Source organism: Pseudochaenichthys georgianus, chromosome 3, assembly GCF_902827115.2.
Source record: "Pseudochaenichthys georgianus chromosome 3, fPseGeo1.2, whole genome shotgun sequence".
In the NCBI taxonomy this organism is placed as follows: domain Eukaryota; kingdom Metazoa; phylum Chordata; class Actinopteri; order Perciformes; family Channichthyidae; genus Pseudochaenichthys; species Pseudochaenichthys georgianus.
This window is the reverse complement of record NC_047505.1, coordinates 23467482-23491500: the sequence shown is the minus strand read 5'-3', so window position 1 is coordinate 23491500 and position 24019 is coordinate 23467482. Positions and strand designations below refer to the sequence as shown.

The 24019-nt window shown below is 41.3% G+C and overlaps 1 protein-coding gene across 5 annotated transcripts in view; it reads left to right on the top strand.

Annotated features, from left to right (window-relative positions):
* neo1a (neogenin 1a) overlaps positions 1-24019 on the top strand; it is a 170367-nt gene that overhangs the window by 109328 nt on the left and 37020 nt on the right. For all 5 annotated transcript variants that reach the window (XM_034106942.2, XM_034106964.2, XM_034106957.2 and 2 more), the window contains exons 5-7: positions 8113-8249; positions 18081-18235; positions 18401-18521. In XM_034106942.2, the coding sequence (XP_033962833.1) occupies positions 8113-8249; positions 18081-18235; positions 18401-18521 (413 nt within the window). The remainder of the gene's footprint in view (positions 1-8112; positions 8250-18080; positions 18236-18400; positions 18522-24019) is intronic.

Below are 24019 nucleotides of genomic sequence, written 5' to 3'. Positions count from 1 at the left end.
CCTTTCAAAATGTGCCTTATAAGATATTTCCTTTATGAGTCTTATAAGTCTTTGAAGAGTCTCATTAGTACATTTTTCATAACCTTCCAGAAGACAGGCATAGGTTCTTTTTTTGTATCACATGTCTATATTGCCATGTAAGACTTCAAACTCTTTGATGTCTGTGATGACAGATGGGGACAGAGCAATAACCTGAAATGGAAATTTAGAACAGGAGGTTGTCTAACAATCAATTGCGGAATAGTTGATTTATTTCTTATAAAGTGCTGTATATGTCTCTTTAAAGCCCGTCATGATGGGATTATACTACACACTGTTTTTGTCTTTTGCAATGGTAAGACTAGGCATCATCAGCTAGCAGTCCTTCTCATACATGTAGGTGATGGAGAAGGAGATGTAGGGATGACTTCCCTTTTCCATTTTACACCACTACAAACAATTGTTCATGTATGTAAACATATATGATTGAAAGTAAATCCAGAACCATCCATCGTCCCTAGAAAGGAGGGTGCATACATATGGTGATGGTTACAGGTTCAAAAACTAATTTCTTATTTTTCTTTGCACAAACAATTATTTGTGTGGATCTTCCTAAAAGAGGACATAACAACGCTGACATCCCAGTCTTTTCTGGGGGGAATCAAGATGCAGCCTATGCAATGTTTTCCTAGATTAAACGTCAATTACCTTACGTTTACACACAACAATTAAACTGGCAATAAGGATGCCCTGTGTTTGTCCAGTCAGACCATTAGCTGGTTGATATTGTGTAGTCTGATAACAGCAATGTTTTTGTCTCATTGTCAGTGCGACCAATTAGATGTTGCTTGTCTAATGACTGTTTACTGTAGGTAAGTATAGTTTTTAGTAGAGATGTAGGGGATGCTGCTCACACGATCCATTATGCTCTCTCGTGTGAAATTATTCAGCGGAGGTATCTCTCCACCGTATCTCGAATGAAAGATTGATATTGCGATATCAATTTACACTTTGGCTTATTCTGCTGTGACATGCTGTTTATGTATTCACCCGATCCTAGCCTCCTATTCATTTGGCCTCCGAGCAAGTCTACTGCCAAGGGCACCAAGCTCTCCATTCATTTTGATTAAGCTCAGCAGCACCGTGACAGTATATGCAACACTTGAAGCTCTTCAGTCAACATGTTGAAAACGCATTCTTAGCCAAATGCCCTGTGTGTCATCGATAGCAGGAGCCAGCGTGCACAGAGAAGCATTCCTTTGGACTCCTCACACATGGTCCTGATGACACTCATGAAAAGGGCAGTCATCTTTTGTTCTTGGGAGTATCGCTCCTAAGAACCGTCCCCTAATAGAATTCCCCAGCAGTCAATAAAATGGATGAATTATGCATGTCCGCCAGCAACAGCGAATTGACAGAGCATGTAAATCAACTTCCTTCCGAAGCCTCCAAGCCATCCGTCTCCTTGTCTTGGAGCCTTCATTTAAATATGATTGTGTATATTGCATTTACTTGTGTGTAGAGAGAGAGATGCACGGGGTAGAGAATTTGTTTGCAATTGGACTATTATTGAACTGCAGTGTAACCTTCTCTCACATATGTCTTCCATACAAACACACACACACACCAATCACCTTATGCAAAAGGAATACATATACACAGACACACACAATGGTAGATACACACACATAGACACACTTCTGGCCATGGGAAGTGTTTTTCTCAGTGGGCTACCATGGGAACCACATGAAGGTATGAAAATGGCTTTAACCCTATTGTACATGCTACTCTATATATGTTTCACAGTTAGAGCGCAAAATGTAGCAGGGTTTCAATTCTAAGCTCTTATAGTTTTACCTATTAGGAAAACTGTATATCAGCGAACTAGATTTACTGTTAAAAATATGTTGCTTATCCTTTGAGAAACTATTTATTTTCCATAACTCTACTTACAATTGGTCTTGGGCATATGTGTTAAGTTCCTACTTTAGTTTATATGAAGTTCATTTGTATTTTAGAGTACACAAGGTATGTTTTGTTACTGCTAATACAGTCTCAGAGTTGTTTTAAAATGTCTCGTGTATCACTGGTAGAGGCAAACACTGCCTTTCTGTACAAAACAAGGCAATACGTTATAGGCTTAAGGATTATAACTGTATTGTGCAATGATATTACCAATTTACAAACAACATTTTGCAGTAGAATTTCTTAATAGATCACAATACATTTAAAACCAATGGCACTTTAAAAGCGGTTTGAGGATTGTGTTAGCTGGCAATGCTGCATGGACACACAGAAAAAAGTGGTCTTCTAATCTTTAAAAGGCAGCATAGCCGACCAAATGCCTCAGTCATTTAAACATTTCTTCCAAAATAAGAGTCCTTCAGATGCAATCATCCATAATTGTCTGTACTTTTGAGTGAAGTCAGAAAGTGACACTTGAACTTTTAACCTGCATTGTTCTCCTCATCCTTTTGAGTGCAGTTCAGCATCAGCTGCTGGCTTTTAGTTTTTTAACTCTGTTTAGTTTTCAAATGAAGTTGAGGACATTTTGCACCCTTCTGCTCTTTACATGTGGATTTCAAATGGCCAGTGACATAAAAAGACATGGAGAGAGCATCTGAACCTTTCAGCCTGTCAGAGATACAACCTATCAACGTTAATGGCCTATGATTTCACTAGATCCTTTCTTCAGAGTGACTATTAGTGAGGTTGATGGCAAATGTCCGACACATGCTGAGCTGTAACTCATCTTTCAATAGCGAAATGATACAAAGTCCATAGTCGCTGTTGGGATGTCAGTAAAAAACACATACCATACCACAGAATACATCATTTTCTTCCAATCCTAATAATGTAGAGGGAAAAATGACAATAATATTTTCTTTTTAAGAATGTGAAAACAAAAGTAAGACTGCCTGCAATGCCTGGCCCTTCTATTAATTGAATCCTGTACAACATCTTGGCATATATATATATATATATATATATATATTTGTTTCTTCAATTGTGTTTATTTTTGGGGTTTTTCCCTTAGGGGTCTACTGGATCACATGATAATGAAATGTGTCTCTAATTTGTTATCCCCCCTGCATGCTAATGTTGTGGGTATACAATTAGAAACTCCTACTTATATAATACAATGCAGTACAAAATCTAGCTCCATCAATACTAGACTGTGTCAAACCGAACATTTTAATATTTTGTAAAGGTATAATTCGCGGCTGAGCTGTTGTATTGAATTGCATCCGATTTTACTTCTAAAGTCGATATGAAAAGAACCGTCCAAGGAAGGGTTAGGATCCATGTGAGTTTGATAGAAACTGGTCTGCTCCACATGTTTGCCACATTGAGTGAGGTGGGCATGCATGTGAGCACACTCAGGAGGCTGAATCTGCTTAGGAATGGACTTTTGTTCAACACTGCTTATGTAACAGATGGCAGCTGCAAAGTGGGTTAAGGAAATGGACATATTTCTCCTGGTGAGTAGGGCTGAGAAAACAAGACAAGCAACAAGTATTCTGGCAGAGGAGCTCTTCTTTACAGTGTCTCCCCGTCTCCGAAACATCACAAACACACACTGGCTCTCTTCAAAGCCTGTTTCCTGTCATACCATCTATTGTTGTTTGTTGGGTTCTTGTGAGAATTGAGGGTAAGAGGATTACACTGGATGTTGGCCATTGGGTAAATCTACTGTTTGCTGATTTATTTTTGATAATTCCAAAACACCACAATAGGTACCAAGACAAATCTTCTTTAGTCATACTGTAATTACTTGTAAAAGTTAAAACGGTGTGGCATCCTTTTTTGAAATAGACAATGAGTCTTTAATCACTGAAGCCTGCACCTGCACATTGTCTTTCACATAATAAAACAACTCTCCTGCCGCTGAGCCCTTCAGCAGACATTGAATCTGCTGAAGTTGTATAAACGTGAGCCAGCACGGGACACAGGGTTTACATGTGTGCAGGCGCCCCAAGGGCCCACCAGAGCCATCTCAAAGTATATTACGCAAGTTATGGGCGGCAGGCTTCATCCTGCTAATCAAGCGATTCTGATTACTTTTGGGAATTTGGTTAGGTAAAAGAAAAACAAACAATAAAGTCAGGTATGCAAGAGCTGATATTGTCTCAAGGGCCCTGCGGCTTTCCATTACAAGCCAGAGGAATACAAACATGTTTTCATGGTCAAGTTACTTGTGTCTGTGCTGTTTGCACCAGGTTGTTGATCACATCGATTTGCGCTTTTTTCTTCAGTCATTTATTTCCTTAGCTAGTCTAATTTATTCCTTCTATCCTTAGTCGCTCAAGTGTGTTCCCCATAGATCTTTTGAAATAGTACTAGTTTTTTGGAGTCCTCCTCGGTTGTAAAAACATCATTCAAGTTCATGGAGCTGTTATTAATATGTTGTTGTCAACAGGGAGAAGTTACATTTTAAACTCCACAACAGTGGAGGGGTTTATAGACAAAGAGAGAAGGGAGGAAAGGAATGAGCAACAAAACAGAGGAGGAAAGAGATGCCTTGCTATCCATTAAAAGTCGATCCCCTTTTTGTTGTGACAATTGTGCCTCCACCTGCCTTGCCCATGCGCTGCGCTGCAGATGGCATGACCCTTCAACCACTGTCACAGTACCACTGAATCTCAGTGATCACAGCATACTGCACTGCTTTCATCCACACACCCACACACCCACACACACACACACACACACACACACACACACACACACACACACACACACACACACACACACACACACACACACACACACACACACACACACACACACATCTCCATACTTCTTTAGTGATCTGATGCCACCACTCTTCTCTTGGTCCCAAAAGCCCTTCTCTGAAGTCTCTGTGGCTGCCGCTGCTTTCAGTGGCAGAACGGGGACACGATTGTGTCGGAGGCCTCGGCCTGCATGTTGACAGCAAACTCTCAACATCTATTCCTCACCAGCTAGGAAGGAGGATGCTGTCCTTTCCGACTATTTGAAACTGAGAGAATAGTTTTATGTAATAAGGAAAGTCGCTGTCTACATATTTAACCACATTTGACTGCATAAGTGTAACTGAACATTATATGTCAAGTTTGCACACCACGACAATGTGGAAAGTTGTAGCTGATAGAAATGGAATTAGTAACAACATTGGCACAAAACCTGAAAGAGCAAGGCCAATTGGGAACAATGCGCCTCTTGGCTTCACACATTCACACTGTCATTTTCACATTGCGTGTACGATTTGAGTGTACGTGTGTGCATCTGCCATTTTGTAACGAGATAAAAAGTGGCATTGGCATTGGTGAGCTAATTTAACAGGCTGTTGTAGGTGAATACGGATGTAATTAGAGCCTCACATCTCTCACCGAGGACCTGGAGCTAATGCAGGAGATATCCTTCATAGCCTTACAGCAGACACCTTGTCTTTGTTTAAATTACCACAAGTGCTCCTCAACAATAGCACAAGTTGTCTAGAGCCCGTTCAGCTCAAACCAATTTACTTTGCCTCCCTCCCTCATGGTCTATAAAGAGAGAATGCGTTCTTTGTTCAACCGAGCACTTTAGCTGCTGCTGTTAGATTGACTTTCTCTAAAGCAGAATGAGAAATTGCCTGGTGGTTTGATATTAACTGTGTGTGTTCCTCTTTCAAGTATAAGAGAAGCTGTCAATGTCCTTTATGGCGCATGCGGCACTATAGGCCAAGCGTCTGACTCTGAATAGTTGTCCTGGTAAAGCAAACTGCTCGAATGCTTGGCACTAGGAACTCAGAAATGTCTTTTATAAGAACATTCTCATTCAGCAAGGATTTGACATGCGGAGCCTTTCAGCCGAATCCGCTAGCTCTCTAACGTGCACAGGGAAATAGTCAATGTACAATGTTCTGTTATGTACCGCTGTAAAAGCTCAAGTAAAGGCAGCTGCTGACCTATGTACATCTTTTTCCCTCACCTTGAAGACCCAGGGCGTTTTCTGTCAGACTTCCTGCTGAGTGCAATATATTTTATGTGGGTTTTTCTTTATTATTCTATCTACTGCTGTCAGAATTGGCCCAGTGTGCTGTGTAATAGCTTTTTGAGACTCACTAAACTGAGTTTGACTTGTGTTTCCTGTCAGTCTTACTGGGTCAACGTGTCATTGTTGACCTGCTCATGGCCTGAATTAAACATACGGTCGTCCTCGACTCAGATTTCCAATAAATGGGTAAACTCTACTGTAATTACATGTTTGCCATGAATGATATAGAATCCATACAGTATTAATCTTACTTGACTGGAGTAGAAAGAGGTGACAACTTCCACAGCATTTGTGAAATATGACAACCAGGCATTAACCTTTCATAACCGCCTTCAGGGTCAAAAGCAGATTAAACCTTATGTTCTTGTAAGCTGCTGCAAACACAGGATTTTATGAAATAGTTGTGCTCGACACTACTGCTGCCTGTCAGTGAGAAAATGTACAAACGCTGTACAAAGCAGGGATCAGTAATTGCATGTAAATCTCCAACACATATCGTTTTTCAGAGCGTTTCTCCTTTTAAACCAAAAGTGTCACTTGTGTAAGACACTAAGTCTCTCTAACGGTGAACTGAAGTGCTATCCAACTATACTTTTATGTGATTACGGTTCATGCGGAGGTTAATAGTCTATTTTATCTCCACAATATGAGTGAAACAGAGATGCCATTTTTGTGACAGTAGGTCGAGGGCCACTACAACGCTCCACTCAGCACAGACAGACAGACAGACAGACAGATGGTCTCAAAGGCCAATGCTGCCAAACACAGCACCCGTCAGAGAGAGATGCAGGAGTTTATGTGAAATACATGGATAGCCAGCAGGTTGAGCAGCACTTACTCAACCTGCTGCTGAGTGGTGTTTTCCTCAATGCACTCGAGTCCAGAAAACACTGAACTTCCCTCCACGTTGCTACATCTTACCTTCCCTTTTTGAATTAGTGTCTTTCTCCACCTTTCTATTTGTCTCTTTCTGAATGCAGAGCTTTCTGTTGGCTATGTATTTGTTTTTTCTTTCCTCTCAGCCCCCTCCTACTCCCCTGCTTCAGTGGTTGTTGAGTCAAGCCTCAGTTCGGCCACAGACTGCTCCCCCTGGGCCTATTGGGGAAAATGAAAGTTGGGACTGTTTATGATGGAGGAGGGTCACTGGTTCAAAAAGAGGCTAAACAAACAAATATGCGGTTATATATTTGGTTTAGGCGTAAATAGTTTAGAATAAATATTTAGGAATTGAAATGCCTGATAGAAACATGGATTTGTTGTTACAGTGAAACACTTGATATTCAGTTTTCAGTGGGCTTTCACTTTGAGTTGCAAGATGTCAACACATCTTCTATAGACGAAAAGATGAATTTACATAATGATTTCACTGAGGGACAACACAGAGTGAAGATTTCCAGCCTGTATGAAGGAAAGGAAAACACAACATTTAGAGGTTGTGAACTTTTAATAAACGTATGATAATATTGCTGTGGATACGCATCAGTTTGAAAAGTCGAATCCCCTCGATATTAGATCTCTGTATTGTTATTTTATAGATGAGTGTCACCCCGGTTAATCAACAGCTGATGAAAGAGAAGGAAAACATTTGTTAAGGCGTTGTAAGAACTCTGTAGTGTGGCTGCAAAGCTGTATGATTGTGTGCTTGTATTCTTTAAAAGTAGTAATTTATGCAAGATTAAAGAATTCTTGAGCTGTCCATGAATCATACTGTAATTGTTAAGAAAGGTTGTAAATTGCCTTGGGCTGTTGACTCAACTTTTAGGATCTTTTATTCATAACCGGAGTTGGTAAAGTGTGACAGATGTGGAGTCAACCTCAGGCCTGTAGGTTAACAAGGAGCTCCAGAGAATGCAACCTTTCTCTCTCAGTGATCTAAATGAGCAGGGAGGGAATATGCTTCATGGAAATGTAATGGCTTTTTACATAATTCACAAGTCTGGTTAAGAAAAACAAATGTTGAGGCCTGAGGTCTCCTGCATGTGATGCTGACAGTGGCACAGCCCCAAAGGTCCTTCGTGCTATTTATATAAAGGAATCAGGAGGAACATTTTGTTCACAGTCACATTTGGCTGATTTTCTTTCTCACATCTTTGTTTTTGTGTCTGTCCGCAGTGAGGGTCGTGTGGAGCTGCTGGGAGGAGGCAGTATTCAGATCTTCAATCTCACAGAGGAGGATGCCGGCATTTACACCTGCATGGCGGACAATGCCAACGCAACCATTGAAGCCCAGGCCCAACTCACCATACAAGGTACCGTCAGCATTGTCTGCCTTCTGGCTTCAAATTGTAACAGAAAAAAAACAAATGCTCTATTTATCTGAAAAAGCTCAGCCAATCTTCCTGTGGCTCTATTAGTTTAAGAAAATGTGAAACAAGGAGACCGTACTGACTCTTATTAAGATGGAGATTGGACTTTATACGCCTGCCAAGAGAGGATGTATTAACTTATAAGAAGAGTGCCGTGCTTGAGAGATGAAAACAAACTCATTCCATCTGATTAAGTTTGCAAATCAACTTATTAGACGACTAAAGGACACTTCCCAGACCTGAAACAAAACCACTTAGTTTTAAATGAAATGGACAAGGTGTGTTTCTTGCTCGCAAACTATGTAAATGTGAACAAGCAGGTGACTGTTGGGATATGCTGCACACTAAAAATATCAAGGCGTTGACTGTGAGTGAAATATTCAGCATACGTTTGCATATGTAGCATGTGTGGTGTGTTATTACCTATACCGTTGCCCATAACTTCACTACACAAAGCAACAACAAAAAGATTTGAGCTGCACATATTGCTGGCAGGAGAAAGACAAGTATAAGATTTTAGAAGAGACAAAAAAGAACGTGAGAAGCTTGAGATACCAGACAACATGGTGAACAGAAATAGTTCACCTCTGCAAAATAGGTTATATTGTGTTTTAGTAAATGTGTGTCTGACGCTTAGTATTAAATATAAAGTAAATAGTACACATAAGTAGCATTACAATATGAGCTGGGTTTTCTCCCTGTTACATTACTACACATCTGTTGTTGATGTAAGATGTTTCCTCTTTGTAATTGGAAAACATGAATAACTTGCCGTTTATGGTCTTCAGGTCAAACATATCTCAGTTCTGCATTTCAATTTCGGCCAATCCTTTGAAGATACTAGACTGCTGAAGCTGTAGTATGTATCACTCGAAATTCAGTGTAGATGAGCAAATAAAAATTCGAGACATATTCGTTTTGAGACATATTTTTTTATGAGCATTAATTATCACACTTACACAAGCAGCAGCTGCCATTTCCCAAGTGAACGCTGACTAATCTTTCTCTTTAAAGTCCAACTTCGATAGCAAAGACTTCATTTTTCCATGACTGGTCTAAAATTCCCATATAAGCTCGGTACTTGTGTCATGGTGTGAAATACAAAATGAATAAATAATACATGTAAAATCTCAAGAAAAGCAACTAGAATCAATGTTTGGTCCAGTGATACCATGCGATATCCTGCTCTGTAAATGGCAATGCAACTGACCAGCACTGGAAATAATCATAATGTAAATCTAAAGAACTCATTTTCACTCCGCAACCAATCTCCTCTGAAAAAAATAGTTCTCCCCTTCCCAAGTGTTGAAATCCATCCATGCCTCATATGGTAACAATGAGTGAACAATGTTAAAATTCAGCTTTGACAACACAATGACTCGAGCGCGCCACATTCTCAATCTGTATGAGAGTGACAGAAAGGAGAACCATCTGTGGAGAAATCCGTGGATGAATGTAAAACCACTCTCTCACATACAGTAGGAGACACACCCACAGTAATTGCCTTATAATTACTGTTGTCAGACTTTGCGTTGTTGAGAGAAATAGACATGAACACAAACATGTCATGTGTGCTTTTCCCAGGTGAGGCAAGACAACAGGATTTGCTGTGAAATAACTTGAGACTGGGGGAAACACCCGGAGGCTCATTCCTGGGTTCATTGCATTTCACACGCAGCCACATCGTGCTATGACTCCATCTCTTTTCCCCCCCCAAATCCCTTCATCCCACCATCACCCCTCCACTACCCTTTCATCATTTCCCGTTGCTCCCTGTGATTACAGGAGACAGTAATGGGAAATGGGATTAGGTCACAGGAGGACATCGGACTTCACTCGTTTTCAGATTTCAAGTCTGTCCATCGAATTCTCGCTGAAATCCCTCATGTCTCTGACCCGACCCTGCCAGCCTCCACCTCCAATGTGACAAGACTGTAGAGGATTGATCAGCACTCTTTGAATATTGTTGAAAGACATCAGTCATTGTAATGCAATACACCGGTTTGATTAAATCCTATGCTGTAGACTCTACGGCCTAATTACATTTGCTCCATCCAGATTCATGAAGAAACCAGATTGTGGCATTGATTTGCTCCCTTGACAACAGAAATGACACTTGAAAGGTCAATTGATTCCTTGAGGAAACAGTTCCGCTCATAAAATTCCCTCATACAAATCATCGTGGTATGAATCTATAGTAACATCAACACTATTTCCCCATCATTGACGGCTATAAAAACACTGCAGGGGCCTCTTCTGCAGCAGGAACAAGGAGCAAGTGTGTGTTTGGCCACTTGTCATAGACACTGGACAGTTTGTGCTTGGGGAAAGATGCAGAGAGGTGGCCGGGGATTTGATATGGTAAAACATTGTTAGGCTTCGCCTGGAGATAGCTTGGGGGTTTGTGATGCAGCTGGTGCTCATCTGTGGAGAGAGCTCTGAACAGGGCTGCAGCAGGTGTGTGTGTGTGCACACACACTATCGCACAACTAGCATACATAATGAAGCCACACAAGGTCAATCACTCTATACACCTGTACAGTATGCATTCACTACACGTGCATGGTTTCCAGATTCAACCATTCTTCAACCAATGCCTTAGTGGCTTTTCAGTTAAGTGTCCTTGGTTGCTATTTCCCCTCGAGAATATGTTGGTTCTTTTTATTTTCAATCAATAAGCTTTGGAATCTTGTACAATGTGTACTATCTGTGAGAAAGAGACAATACATTCCATGGTGTTAAAGTTACAGGGACACAAAGCCCAACCAAAGACACACAGTTACAGTAGTACATTTCTGAACTAATAGTAAAATACTAGTAAAAAATATATAATTAGTATTTTTTTATGAAAGTCTCTACCTGCACAAGGTGGAAACTTTTTAAATGACCAAGGCATTAACGCTTCAGGAGAATCAGTTTGATGGTCCTTTAATGGTGAACCCTACTTATAAGAATCTCATACACCTAATTAATGCAGTTTGTTTTACTTCACATGAGCAGAGCTTGCCGGCAGAAAATTGTAGATGTGTTGAATAGCTGTCCGTCTTTATGCTACAAAAACAGTAAATGTTCAGCTGCAAATCTTTTATTAAAAAAACAACTGAACAAACATGAATATGTTGCAATGTGAAAGGATGTATAAACAGCTCTCGGAGAGATAGTCAGCGTCTGTCAAGACGTCTGTCAAGACGTCTGTCAAGAGGTATGCCAGAGCAGCGTGTTCCATATCAGTTTTATTAAATGTAATCACAGTGCCAGTGAGATAAAGAGGATTAGAGGCTGTACACAAGCACAATCTGGCATTACCATTGAAGCTAAACCTTTTCTCAGACTGCAGGAAAATTCCCGGCAGGTAGATTTGAAGACTGTCAGACTTTAATCTAAAGTGTTGACAGTTACAGTTAACTCCATCAACATCGTATCCAGCATTGTGTGATTACTGTATGTTTGTGAGAGTGTTTTCTGTTCAGTGTGACTTCGCTGTGACTTCGCACCCTCTGGAAAAGGATACATGAGGGAAAAGAGGTGTGTGTGTGTGTGTGTGTGTGTGTGTGTGTGTGTGTGTGTGTGTGTGTGTGTGTGTGTGTGTGTGTGTGTGTGTGTGTGTGTGTGTGTGTGTGTGTGTGTGTGTGTGTGTGTGTGTGTGTGTGTGTGTGTGTGTGTGTGTGTGTGTGTGTGTGTGTGTGTGTGTGTGTGTGTGTGTGTGTGTGTGTGTGTGTGTGTGTGTGTGTGTGTGTGTGTGTGTGTGTGTGTGTGTGTGTGTGTGTGTGTGTGTGTGTGTGTGTGTGTGTGTGTGTGTGTGTGTGTGTGTGTGTGTGTGTCAGAAATAGCATAACAAAATGTGTGTTTTTATAGGGCGCCAAGCCAGTGGCCCTCATCAATCACAGCCTCATGCTATCGTGTCATCAACTTAATTGTTCTTTCCATATGCGGCGCTCAGGAAGTCCCTGCCCCCTGTTAAAGTTAGGATTTATAACCACACACAGGAGGAGTCGTTTTGCCTTGTTATAGCAATGAGTAAAAATAGACGGTACCAAAAAGAAATTTCAACTCCAAGTTCTACTTTCTTCTTCACTGTTCTGTAGCAAGAGACGTAAGACATTGCACATCTATACAGATAAGGCAGCTCACATTGATCCACGGAGACTAGTGACAGAAATAGTTGTTGAGAAAATAATGCCTGGAAGGATTAGAAATCTGATAAGATGTGTTGGATATTTTCGTCTGTTTTTAGTTGGGAACACCATGTTGCTGCACCCCACTGTGCCGTCACAGAGCCGATATATTCTGGCGGAAACAAAAAGGAAATGTTCCATTTAGCTATTATAAGAAAACTAATCTGATAAGGATCAACACCCACAGGCGCACACACACACACATTTTCCCTCTTTCATAGAGGGTGTTAGCTCAACCACTGGGCTGAGAAGTGTGTGGAGGGGTCGCTGTCAGATCCTGTGTACGCTCCTGTATCCTGTGTATCCTGTGACACATGGTACATTTGGCATGTACTGTTATGAGAACGATATCACAAACAGTACATGCGAAATGTACCGTGTGTGTTCGACTTCAGCTATGTGATTGTCTGTCCCATGTGTCTGTATCTGTTGAAGCAGCTCCTGACAGGCATTGCTCTGCTGGTCAAATTGTTAGATGTATTCGTTAACTGATAGTCTAGTGTTACTTCTCAGGAAAGTGAGAGCAATTGGTTTGGGACTTCCTGTTAGGTTGAAACCCCTTTGTGGGTCACTAAGATAACTTTTCCATTGACCTATTTCTAAATCCTTAACTGTTGTATCAACATACTTGCTTCTTCTTATGCAATACTGAAGTTAGTCCTCCAAAAACTTCTCATATTTAATTAAAAACGTTTTTACGGCATGAGTATGATGTTATTTTTATCCGATTGCAATAAATAAGTTTACACAAAACAACACATCCAGTATTTAATCCTCCAAATTGCTAGGTAGACTCTTATAATAAATTACATTAATACCACATTTTAAAGTAAAATATTCAGTATGCAATACAAGTGAATGGACATTTGTGTTGTGTTTTTTGGTTTGCCAGGTTTTCAATATACTTCCAAAAGCATGTTGAGTAGTAAACGTCTGTTTTATAGCTCAACTCTACTGAGATTGATCTGAAAAGAAAGCACTGCACAAAGGAAGTGCCATGAACTCCTCTTAGCTGTAACCAAACCATCAACAAGCTGTTTCAGCATTTCAGGGAGAATGTAGGGCGTCTGCTTTCCCTCAGTTCCAGTCATTTCAAAACCATCCGACTGAGTTGACAAAATTGTCCAAAGATTGAACTCCCTCTCTATGACTCCGACTCTAACAGGACATTATGCTCTGAACAATAACTAGAGAAGCCAACACAAAGCATATTTCTTGCCTTTCTGCTGAAGCTGTTTGTTTTGGCCAGGATTAAGAGTAAGGCTGTTATCTTTGGAGGAACAGGACGGGTAATTAGCACAGTCCGAGATCTGCTTGCCCTCAGAGTAAACCCGGGCTGCCTCAGAGCTTTTATTTGACTTTATAAAGCTCACTGGACAACAGCCAAGCTAACACAGTTGGAACATGTATTTTGTATTGTTGATTGTTCAGCTTCAACAGTCTTACATTAGGCCTTATTAGATCACTGCTGTAGCATAAGTGTGGGACCATTTATGTCTAACATTTTAACGGCTGCTTTATTCTGCTCTCTGAATTTGACATTTCACATTGTATCTGGATGTAGTATGAGATGAAGGCTGGGCTTTGTTCCCCTCAGCGTATCTCTATTCAATGTGTTCCTGGCTACCAGTGCAGATCTGAGTAAAGTATCTCGCCAGAATCCCTTCAGGAATCCTATGGGGTTTTGTTTTAACAAGCTCACAGTGAGACACCCATGTGACCTTTATGTGGCCGTCTTTTAACAGTTCACTGGGGTCGGTGTAAGTCTGTATTAAAGCTTCTCTTATTAAGCTACAGGCTAAAGAGATAATACCATCCCCAAAGAGCTGGGATTGTAGTTCTTTCAGCCGTTCTCCCTTCTCTCACAATGTTCTTGATGTTTTATCCCATGTTTTAGACATTTCGTTGTTTTGTTTTCTGTGTCTGTACAATTTATTTCATTAGAGATCAATAGTTATTGGACACGTTCCAACTTTTGAGAATGTGTGTCTGTGTGTCTTTGAACTGGAAGACGTGCACTTCGAATTCCAGATGTTAAAAAATAAACAATAACTTCTTAATTAGAAGAGATTCATTTCCTGTGCAGGTACACATAGAACAATCGTCAAACTCTAAAAAGATGAATATATATGAAAACCTTTGCATGGTTTCATGCACACTAAGAATTATTGAGAGACATTTACAAGAACACATTCATTTAGTGTTGTAACAATTCTTTATAATTATAAACATGATGACCATCATCAACTCTCTGCCTTTTAAAAGCTCAGCTGGAAGTGTTTTCCAATGCTCTGTCTTTAAATTGAAATTATCTTTAAATACTATCTGCCAAAAACCCTCTTTACCCCCTTTCAGAGGCAACAAGTATTATTATGCAAACACAATTTCCTTACATTTTAAGTCAAGCCTTTTCTGTTGAAACCTGAATTTGTGTTCAACATTTTGTTGAGCATAACTTTACTTCGCCTTTGTTGTCATGTTTATGTCAACTCCCATGCTGATGGTAGTCATGCACGTCGTAGTTCTTTATCTCCAATTAATACAGGAGCCTGTTAATCAAAAACACCACCGCTGTTCTGATTAACCAACTGCTGGCCTTGGTAGCACTCTTCTTCATCTTGTTGTGACTGTGACTAACTCCACATTTACATATGCATGTTTTATGCTTTAAAACGCCAATTAAGGAAGGTCATTGGGCGGGTTGCAATGAGCGTCTCCCCTCTAAACACACACCACACACACACACATACTTTCACACACGTCATGGTCCGCTGAGTCCTGAAAGATCCCCCACCCCCACTGTTTAAGCCTTATTGGTATATTTAGGCATTCCTACTCATTGCTCAGTCCAATAGGTTCCAAATGTCTGAACACCATTTAGAGAAAATGGTGCCCGTCTGCTCAAATGGAGAGAAGGGGGAGGCTAAAGATGGAGAGATAAACGGGGAGTTAAAGGAAGATTACCAGTAGGGGCTGTGGTGAAACGGAAAGAGAGAGGAGGAGAGATAAAGAGAACCGCGGGGTACAAGCCACCATCAGAACCCGTCACCAGCAAAACCCACTAGAGGTCTCTCCCCACACACACACACTTACAAAAACACACTGACATGCACACACACTATAATATACCTATATCCTTGAACAGATTGTAACAGCATGGAGGTAAGGAAACATATGCTCTCATACATAAGCAGGCATTTACTCACTTGTAATACAAACTGCCATACATAACTAAATCCATCCATGTACACATTGCCGGCAGGGAAGGAAGCAAAGACATGTACAGCATATAGCTCCAGTAATAATGTTACGATCCAGACAATACTCAAATTATTCATACTCACACATGGCTCAACAAACACACACACACACACACACACACACACACACACACACACACACACACACACACACACAGACGCTGACTTACTGATACCTTAAAGCCGTGTTCCTGACACAAAAGTTAACCAAGGAATCCACCGGCACAGCAACTAGAGGCGAATATCCAGGGGACACCACACTGTGAAACACATTATTAACAGCTCCACTTCCCGCTGCAGGGAACTTTGGTAAATACACACACACAATGACCCAGGGGGGTGGCTATCCTGACAGTCATACAGGGATCCAGTCCGCAAGCATCACCATCCTCATTTCCATCCCTGTCTCAGTTGTCAATATTTGCCACAGTGGCTCAGAGAAAAGTCTAGACGCTCATTAAATAAGGAGATGGGCCGTTTGGATATTCTGTGGACTAGCCAGTGTCTTTGAAACATGTTGTGGTTCGAAAACTGGCATCTGGAAAATGTGCAGATAAGAGAATGATACCATACGGCACTTTCGTTTTAATACTGTAACTTTGTATTGTTTTTTGAAGCACCAAACCTGAAGATAAGCTTAGCCCTTTGATACCCCTACACGGTTTTATGTGATTCCTAGTGAAGTAAAGTGAATTGCATTTCCTATTGAAATTCTTTTGTTGAACTTGTATTTCAATAATGCATTGTGAAATCTAAGTGACATGCAAGCTCTACTTAAAAAAGCATATGGAAATCTAGTATAATATCACAAAGTCACTTGTTGCAAATAGTTAATACTATATCCATGAAGTTAAAGTATGCAATACCACCGATTTCAATTTGTCGTAATTTATTTCTAAATACGAAGACACAGAAAATAGAAAATTGAATACAAAAAACACCAAAAGTGAGGACACTGGCAGATGCTGCCCCCACTTTTCATATGAGGATACAAAAAAAACATGTCGTGACATTGTGCCGACTTCTGCGAGTTGTGCCTCTCCTCCCGCTGTTGCTCTCTGTTGGGCAAGAAAACAGAAAACAGAAAACAGATGGGCAAAGTGCATTTTGAGATCAGGAAAACACACACATTCTCTCTGTCCTGTCGCTACACTGTTTATGGATGTATTGAAAATGTAAGCATATCTATTATTTGAGTCTTCATTTTCTTTTTGTTGGCAACAGTGTGTCCCAACAGAATACACGTTCATCTTTTAACGAGCAATTTCATGTCAGTGTAAATTAGCCACAGCGACATCAAGCATATGAGGGCAACTTGACCTCAATACCTGCTTCTCCGCTAAATAGAGCCAGAAAAGGACCCTATCCACCTGACACTACTAATATCCAATAAGCCCATACACATGGCCACAAAATAGATGCTAATAACTAGCTATCACAGGGCCCAGGAGGCTGTTGGCAACGCTCGACACACCAACATTGCAGTCACTTAACTGTGGTCAGCGAGGTTGCTGCTTATCTGAGAATGCACAGAGGCAGCAAAGGCAAAACATTCTCACTCTCACACACACACACACACACACACACACACACACACACACACACACACACACACACACACACACACACACACACACACACACACACATACAGCACAGTCTGTCTTACTCTGTCTCTCCTCACATACACATGCAGTCCAATTATAGAGAGAGGAAGAGGCCTGGGCCCTGCGCTCCCAGTGACCTTGTTCCAGGACAGATTGATGAGGCGCTGTATCACCCCAGCAGATCAAATAACTCCTTTGTGGCCCTCATTACCAGGACTAGGGGAGATCTGCAAGTGCCCGGCTTAGTCAGTGTAGCATGCTATCACACAGTGCTGTTCCCCAAGTAGCTGTTTTTATTGAATATATAAAATCAGAGGTTTTTGATCCTTTTCAAACAAATATTCCAAGTGCTGCCATCTGGCGAACAAGGTTGCAGTTCAGTTGTGAAGGGTACAGAATATAATTTGATACGTTGTTTTTTAGATGATACTATGATTCTTGAATGGCAATTTGGCAGTTGAAGGGGGAGGCATGGCGTCACTTGGTTTTTCTTCATTTACTGGCAGAGACCAGAGTGACGGAGTTGCATGTGTCTGGTTGCTTTTAACCACATACAGTCTATGGTTTTAACAAATTGGTTTCTGATTTTCATAAAAAAAGAGGACTGTTACAAATGTTCTGCGGTCCCTCTTAATCTCTCCGTTCCTTATACTGCTAATTCCATCCAAATGAATGCAATGTTATTTAATGTTTGCAACTTCCCTGACTTCCCTCTCTCATCTGGATTCCACAGTTCCTCCCCAGTTTCTCAAGCGGCCAGACAACGTTTACGCCTACGAGTCCATGGACATCGTCTTTGACTGTGAGGTTTCAGGCTCCCCCGCTCCCACCGTCAAATGGGTCAAGAATGGAGATGCTGTCATCCCCAGCGACTACTTCAAAATAATTGTAAGTACATTTGGCACTAGAGATGCAGCTTTCTCCCTTTCCTGCAGGGTGTGCACGATGTAGCATCATCACAGTGTTATGACGAAGATTTAAAAATGCTAGTTGTAACTAACCAACTTTAATCTTCTTATCTTTTTCTCTATTTCTTCTCTTCATGTTCTGCAGAAGGAGCACAACCTGCAGGTCCTGGGTCTGGTGAAGTCAGACGAGGGTTTCTATCAGTGCCTTGCAGAAAACGATGCAGGAAACATCCAGTCCAGCGCTCAGCTCATCATCTTGGATCACGGTACGCCACACACTCACTAGTTAGCATATCATTTAATCAGTCGACAAAAGAAAATTCATTTCTAATTGAAAAAAATTACAAAACACACAATTAACAAGCTCATACATGCCACAATGATGTCTCATTATTTCTTAGCTTTTGATAACCTCACCTCCTATGAGTCATTGTTATGGGAGCTGCTGTTGTTTAATGCTAACAAAGTGAGCATTGTGTTAGTCTTGTTAAATTGCCAAGATTCTAGATGCGTCTATCTATGTCAGCAATAATACTCTTTCAACTCAGACTTGTAGAGTTGCTCTTCTGTACAGTTTGCCTTATTTATAAACACCTAGCTGGAGGCTAGAGGCAGTGCACATCTGCGAAGGTGTGAGAGTGTGTAGTGAACAGTGAAATGAACCACTGGGACCTTGTTAAGCCAGAGGTGACTTACAGGGAACCACATTATATCTCGGGCAAACGTTCTAGTCCATTCCACGTCTAGTGCTACAGAACGGTTGTGAGTAAGGCTTTAGGAAGCCTCACACAACGTGCATGCTTTGATGCAACATTGGTCGAGCTGTGTCCAAACATGAACTAGTGCGAAGTGAGAGTGCCTGGATAGCTGCAGCCTTTTCTCTCTTGCTGTACTTTTCCCGTCAAAGCCAAAATAACAGGTTGAACGCTAATTCCCAGAGTGGAGCTGCTGAGTGCAGACTGAGAACAACGCAAGCCGACACCAAGGACAGTGGCTAGAGGTGCCGACATAATAGCAAGTGTTGAAAATAAATATAACATCCTCATTTATGAGGTCATTTTCTCTCATTGCGGCGGATCATTGGGGGAAATGAACTTAAATTAGAGATCATTTGCACAGTCATAATGATCACAGGGAAAACCTCTCTCCACATACAAGGAAAGCAACAAGAAATGTAAGATGATGACTTAGACACATTTTCACTAAAAAGCATAATCTCATAAAACAAGTGGGAACATAATAACACGGCGGGGAATACAGGAAAAACATCCCGACGCAGCACATCTTTCTTCATAAACACAATTTAACTGTTGACTCAGACTCTCCCATTTTGTTGAGGAAGACAAAATGGGATCAAGCGTGAACTCCGCCTCACTTGAAGCAGGTGGCTAATGGATTAGCATAGCAGTGTCCAACCGGTGGCCCCCCAGCTGTGTCACCCCCTCTGATTGGAGGACAGTAAGTCAGTAATAATGATGACCTGCAGCTCATTGTGTGTTTGCGTTTGACACCATTGATCAGGTTCTGCCACTTTACATGGCCCTGAGTCTTTTCCTTTTTTTTCCTTTTTCTTTGACCTGAAGATGAACGGGAGGAATTGCTGCGGCAGCTGGCCTTGCACACGGGTTCTGCCCAGAGTGGGGCTTTGCAATAATGAATCCCTGTTTAATACTTAAATATCACAGGGAACCATTTCAGAGTGTGCACCTCTTTCTGTGGCACAGTAGCACTAATAGAAACACATTTAGCAGCAGAAGGTTTTCCAGTCTCCTGTTTATTCATCAGTTTATTATCTAGTCATCATCTGCGTCTCGGATGATAGATCCACAAAGTAACAGGAGTCGCAGAGCTGCTGTTTATTCTTCCTGTAAATTATTGACGTTTTGAGCTTGTACAGACACATCCACTGCTGCACTCTCCACCAATGCACGCGCCACTGTGTCAAAGTAATTTCCTCTCTCAGAGGTGCAACGGTGAATCAATGAGAACACGTTTGAAGTCTTCTTGTTTTCTACAGCTCTTAGTGTTTTGTGGATATGTCTTTGTGATGTGAGGTTGAAAGGAATCTCTTTAAGATCTAGCAGAGTTGTGTCTCTCTGCTTAGAGTCGCTCCTCTGTATTCTTCTCTATTTCTTCTTTGTACACATCCAATTCTACAGCCATCTGCCACCTTTCTCCACACTTCCTCTCACTTTATCTCTCCTTGTCTCTCACAGCCACCTGCTCTCTGTGATAGTCTGGGCTTTGTTGGGCTTTGTGTTTATTGGGCCATCTTGAATATTCCCCCTATATGGTTCCCCTCCTCACAGCTGGACATCTTTGTCCACTTCTTAACCCACGGACATACTGCTCCTGCCCCTTGCTGCCCCTGTGTGTTACACCTCAGGTATCCCGCTCACACCTGCCAGACTCAAATCCTCCTGAAGCATGGCCAGAAATCACCCCGTGAAATCACCCCGTGCAAGGCAGCCGGCAGACAGAGTCCATAAGTCCATAAGCCAGGGACTTGCCACAGGGATAAAGTTGTCTTCACCCAACAGGGACATCAATGGGGGTGAACTGCATCGAAACACCCAGCGGCTGCATGTTGGCTAATATTCATTAGTGGGCCTAATCTTTGCATCTTGACACCGCCAGCTGCAGTTACATGTGGCTCCGCTGATGATTCCCACTTGTGGATGTTTGGAATGGGAAAAGGTCAGCTGTCGGCATGTGTACACTTTCTTCAGTTATTTATAGTGATACAGTATTTGCTTTGTATCAATAACTGTGGCTTTGGACTCCAGTACTGTAGAAGCCAATTTCATATTCCATTGTCAGAAAAGAAAAGAAAGCTTTATTTGAATTTTGCTTCAGCAATCTTAAAATCTTAAATAAACGGATTGTTGGAGCGAGTGGAGGTCAGGAGTAGGAATACAGATTGCAGCCGAGAACCATTTTCCTGGACATTCCACAGCCATGTGCTCTAAGGGTCAACTAGTTGCAACCAGATGTGGGTAAATAGGAGCACAATTCCACAAGTGGACATAATTATGCAGGACAAGAAAGCGCCTCCTAAGGGGAAACTGCCACATGCAGACGCCATATTTTAGATGTGCTGGAAGTTTGCGTAGTTATTCTAGTTTCTGTTCAGGCTTTGCCCAAGACAAAGAACACCATGCAGCAATGTGGTATGACTTCCCACACTGACAAACGCTTAATCATTTCTCAAATCTGATTTTATATATAAATATATATATATATAGACATTTTGATTTTATCTTAGTTTATTGTATCACATCAAACCCATATAAGCAGGAGTTGGAATCAATAAAGACGATCAGGAAATGATCTCACTAACAACTTTTATTGTAAAATACATTGTCTACACAAATGTGTATACAATGATTGTATCCCAGCACATTGGCCCTTGATTTCTTAACTAAACTATTAATACATCCACTAATGGCTATCATGATGATTCCTAGCTGGCAGTTTAATTTGCTGTCAACATGTAGACCTTATTGTCTCAAAGATCATGAGGAAGGTTAGTCGGCTGCGGAGGATATGCTATTTAAGGGATTATCGGCATGTGTCATCTGCAGGATAGACAGCGTGCATCAACAATTTGCAGCCTTTTCCAGGCACATGATTATGTGAAGCGTTTATGCGTGATACGGTAGTAGGCGGCAATTACAGCTTGGAGAGGAAATGGGTCACGCTTTAAAACGTTGAAGTTGAGCACGCCTAGACAAAGCACTTGTTTATATGATTGTCATCGTTTCACATGCAGTACAAAGAGTAAGGCTGTGTTTGAAGTTTGATAAGACGGCAAACTCAAATGTATGCCAAATATTTGCAGTGAGGTTTCTTTCTCTGTGTAGTTCTTTAAGATCCAGAGCTAAGGCACATATTTACTTTTAGGATAGTTGGCGTTATTGATTGTGGAGATCTGCATTTAGCATTTACATTTGAGGCTTTTCATTCAGAAGCAGAAAGCAAAGCTTGTGTTTCAGCATTATGTTTTTTTCATTTTGAACAATAACAAACCCAAGGCTACACATGAACCTGGGAACTCCATCCCCTACATACCCACTCTACAACATCGGCCTTTTTAACATGCAAGCACCTACAGTGAAAGCTTAATATGACAAATGTAGATCTGCATTTAACATTGGCAAACAAAAGAGAAGTGGATGCACTCACTTTTCACGTTGCCCTTAAGTGCATGTGTTTTGCTTTTTTATGTTTGCATAAATGCAGGAGATGCACTTCCATTTACATCTGAATGCTTACTTCTTCTCCTTTCATACACTGTGCTGGCTTTAATATGGAAACCCTCCTTTGTCTGAGTTTGTCCCACCATCTCTTCTCCTCATCGTTCCCACAGCAGACATGAATAATGTTTTGACATTTGCCTCCTCGAGCCCAAGCCAAATACTTCACTGGAGAGCTTGAAAGCTTGTTTGGATGTACAAGCTCTGCACCCTCATGCTGCTTTAGCCACCACTGTGGAGAGTCAATGTCATTGAGATGGATGAGAGGGAGGCATTATACTCAGTACTTCGAGGTAAAACATAACACAATTCAAATAAACATCATTGGATGCTTAATGCTGTGCAATGCTACGACATCATGTCAGCTGCTTTATTCCATAGGCTTGTATCTCCAGCTTTAATTCAGGTGGAGATGACAGTATTTCAGATGCCAATGCATTTATCTAAGTTTTTTGCTGAATCCACAGCTTGAACAGGAAAACTATGCTCCTCAATCTCTCCTTGTCTTTCATCTCTTTTGTTCCCTTCGGTTTCCCACTGCTTTTGAATGTCTACCTTTCTCCTCTCCCTTTATGCAGCTATGGTACCATTAGTCCCACCCCTCTCAGACCTGTGGCAGCTAACAGAAGAGCCCTGTCCTCCCCTCCCATTAGAGCTACTAGACCCCCACTGAGAGATGGAGATGCCTCATCACTGCCCGAGTCTCCCTCCATCACTCTGTGTATTTATGAGTTCAGGCATCAGGAGGGCTGGCATGATAAACCACTGACATGTGTGCTGTCCCCAACGCTGCAGCTTGACAAAGTGACAGGCACAGGCAGATACTGGAAGGGTTATTTAGAGCATCGAACATACCGTAACTTCATTAGTGAATCAATGAATTACAGCAGGCACTAGACCTCCCAGTGAAATGGCACGAAGACCAAGAGACTCTGACAGCATGTTCAGATAACTTGGCGCTGCCATTAGCAACCAAAAAGGGAGACACGCTGTGACTCGCATTCCCTTTGATCTGGGCTGAGAAAGTGAACACCTTTTTAAAAAGATTATACTTCCAGAAAGGATCCAAGAGTCAAGAAAACCCACTCAAGCTTAATTTAGATTTACAAAGTATAAAAAAAACAAATGAAGTGGAAGTTTACCTTGCCTGTAAAGAGAAACTAATTAAATAAACATTAAGTCATCTTTGTCAGTCTAATAACTATATTACGAAAATCTACATAAACGATGCTTCTCAACTCGGTTTTGAAAAACATTAAATAGACCACAGACACTGAACACACCCCAGCCAACGATGTTGTAGGCCTGGTTGCGAGAAGCATTTCTGCTGACACCAAACCCCTCCAAAATGTTTTTTTAAACCTTAAGAGAGATGCGTTTCTTAACAGAACTGAGATCTGGAGCAAATTAGCAAAACAAACAGGCGCTGAAATATTGGAACTGTTTCAACACAAGCAGTAATTATTTCCTCATGGACCACTGGTACACATGAAAGACAAGAACACAGC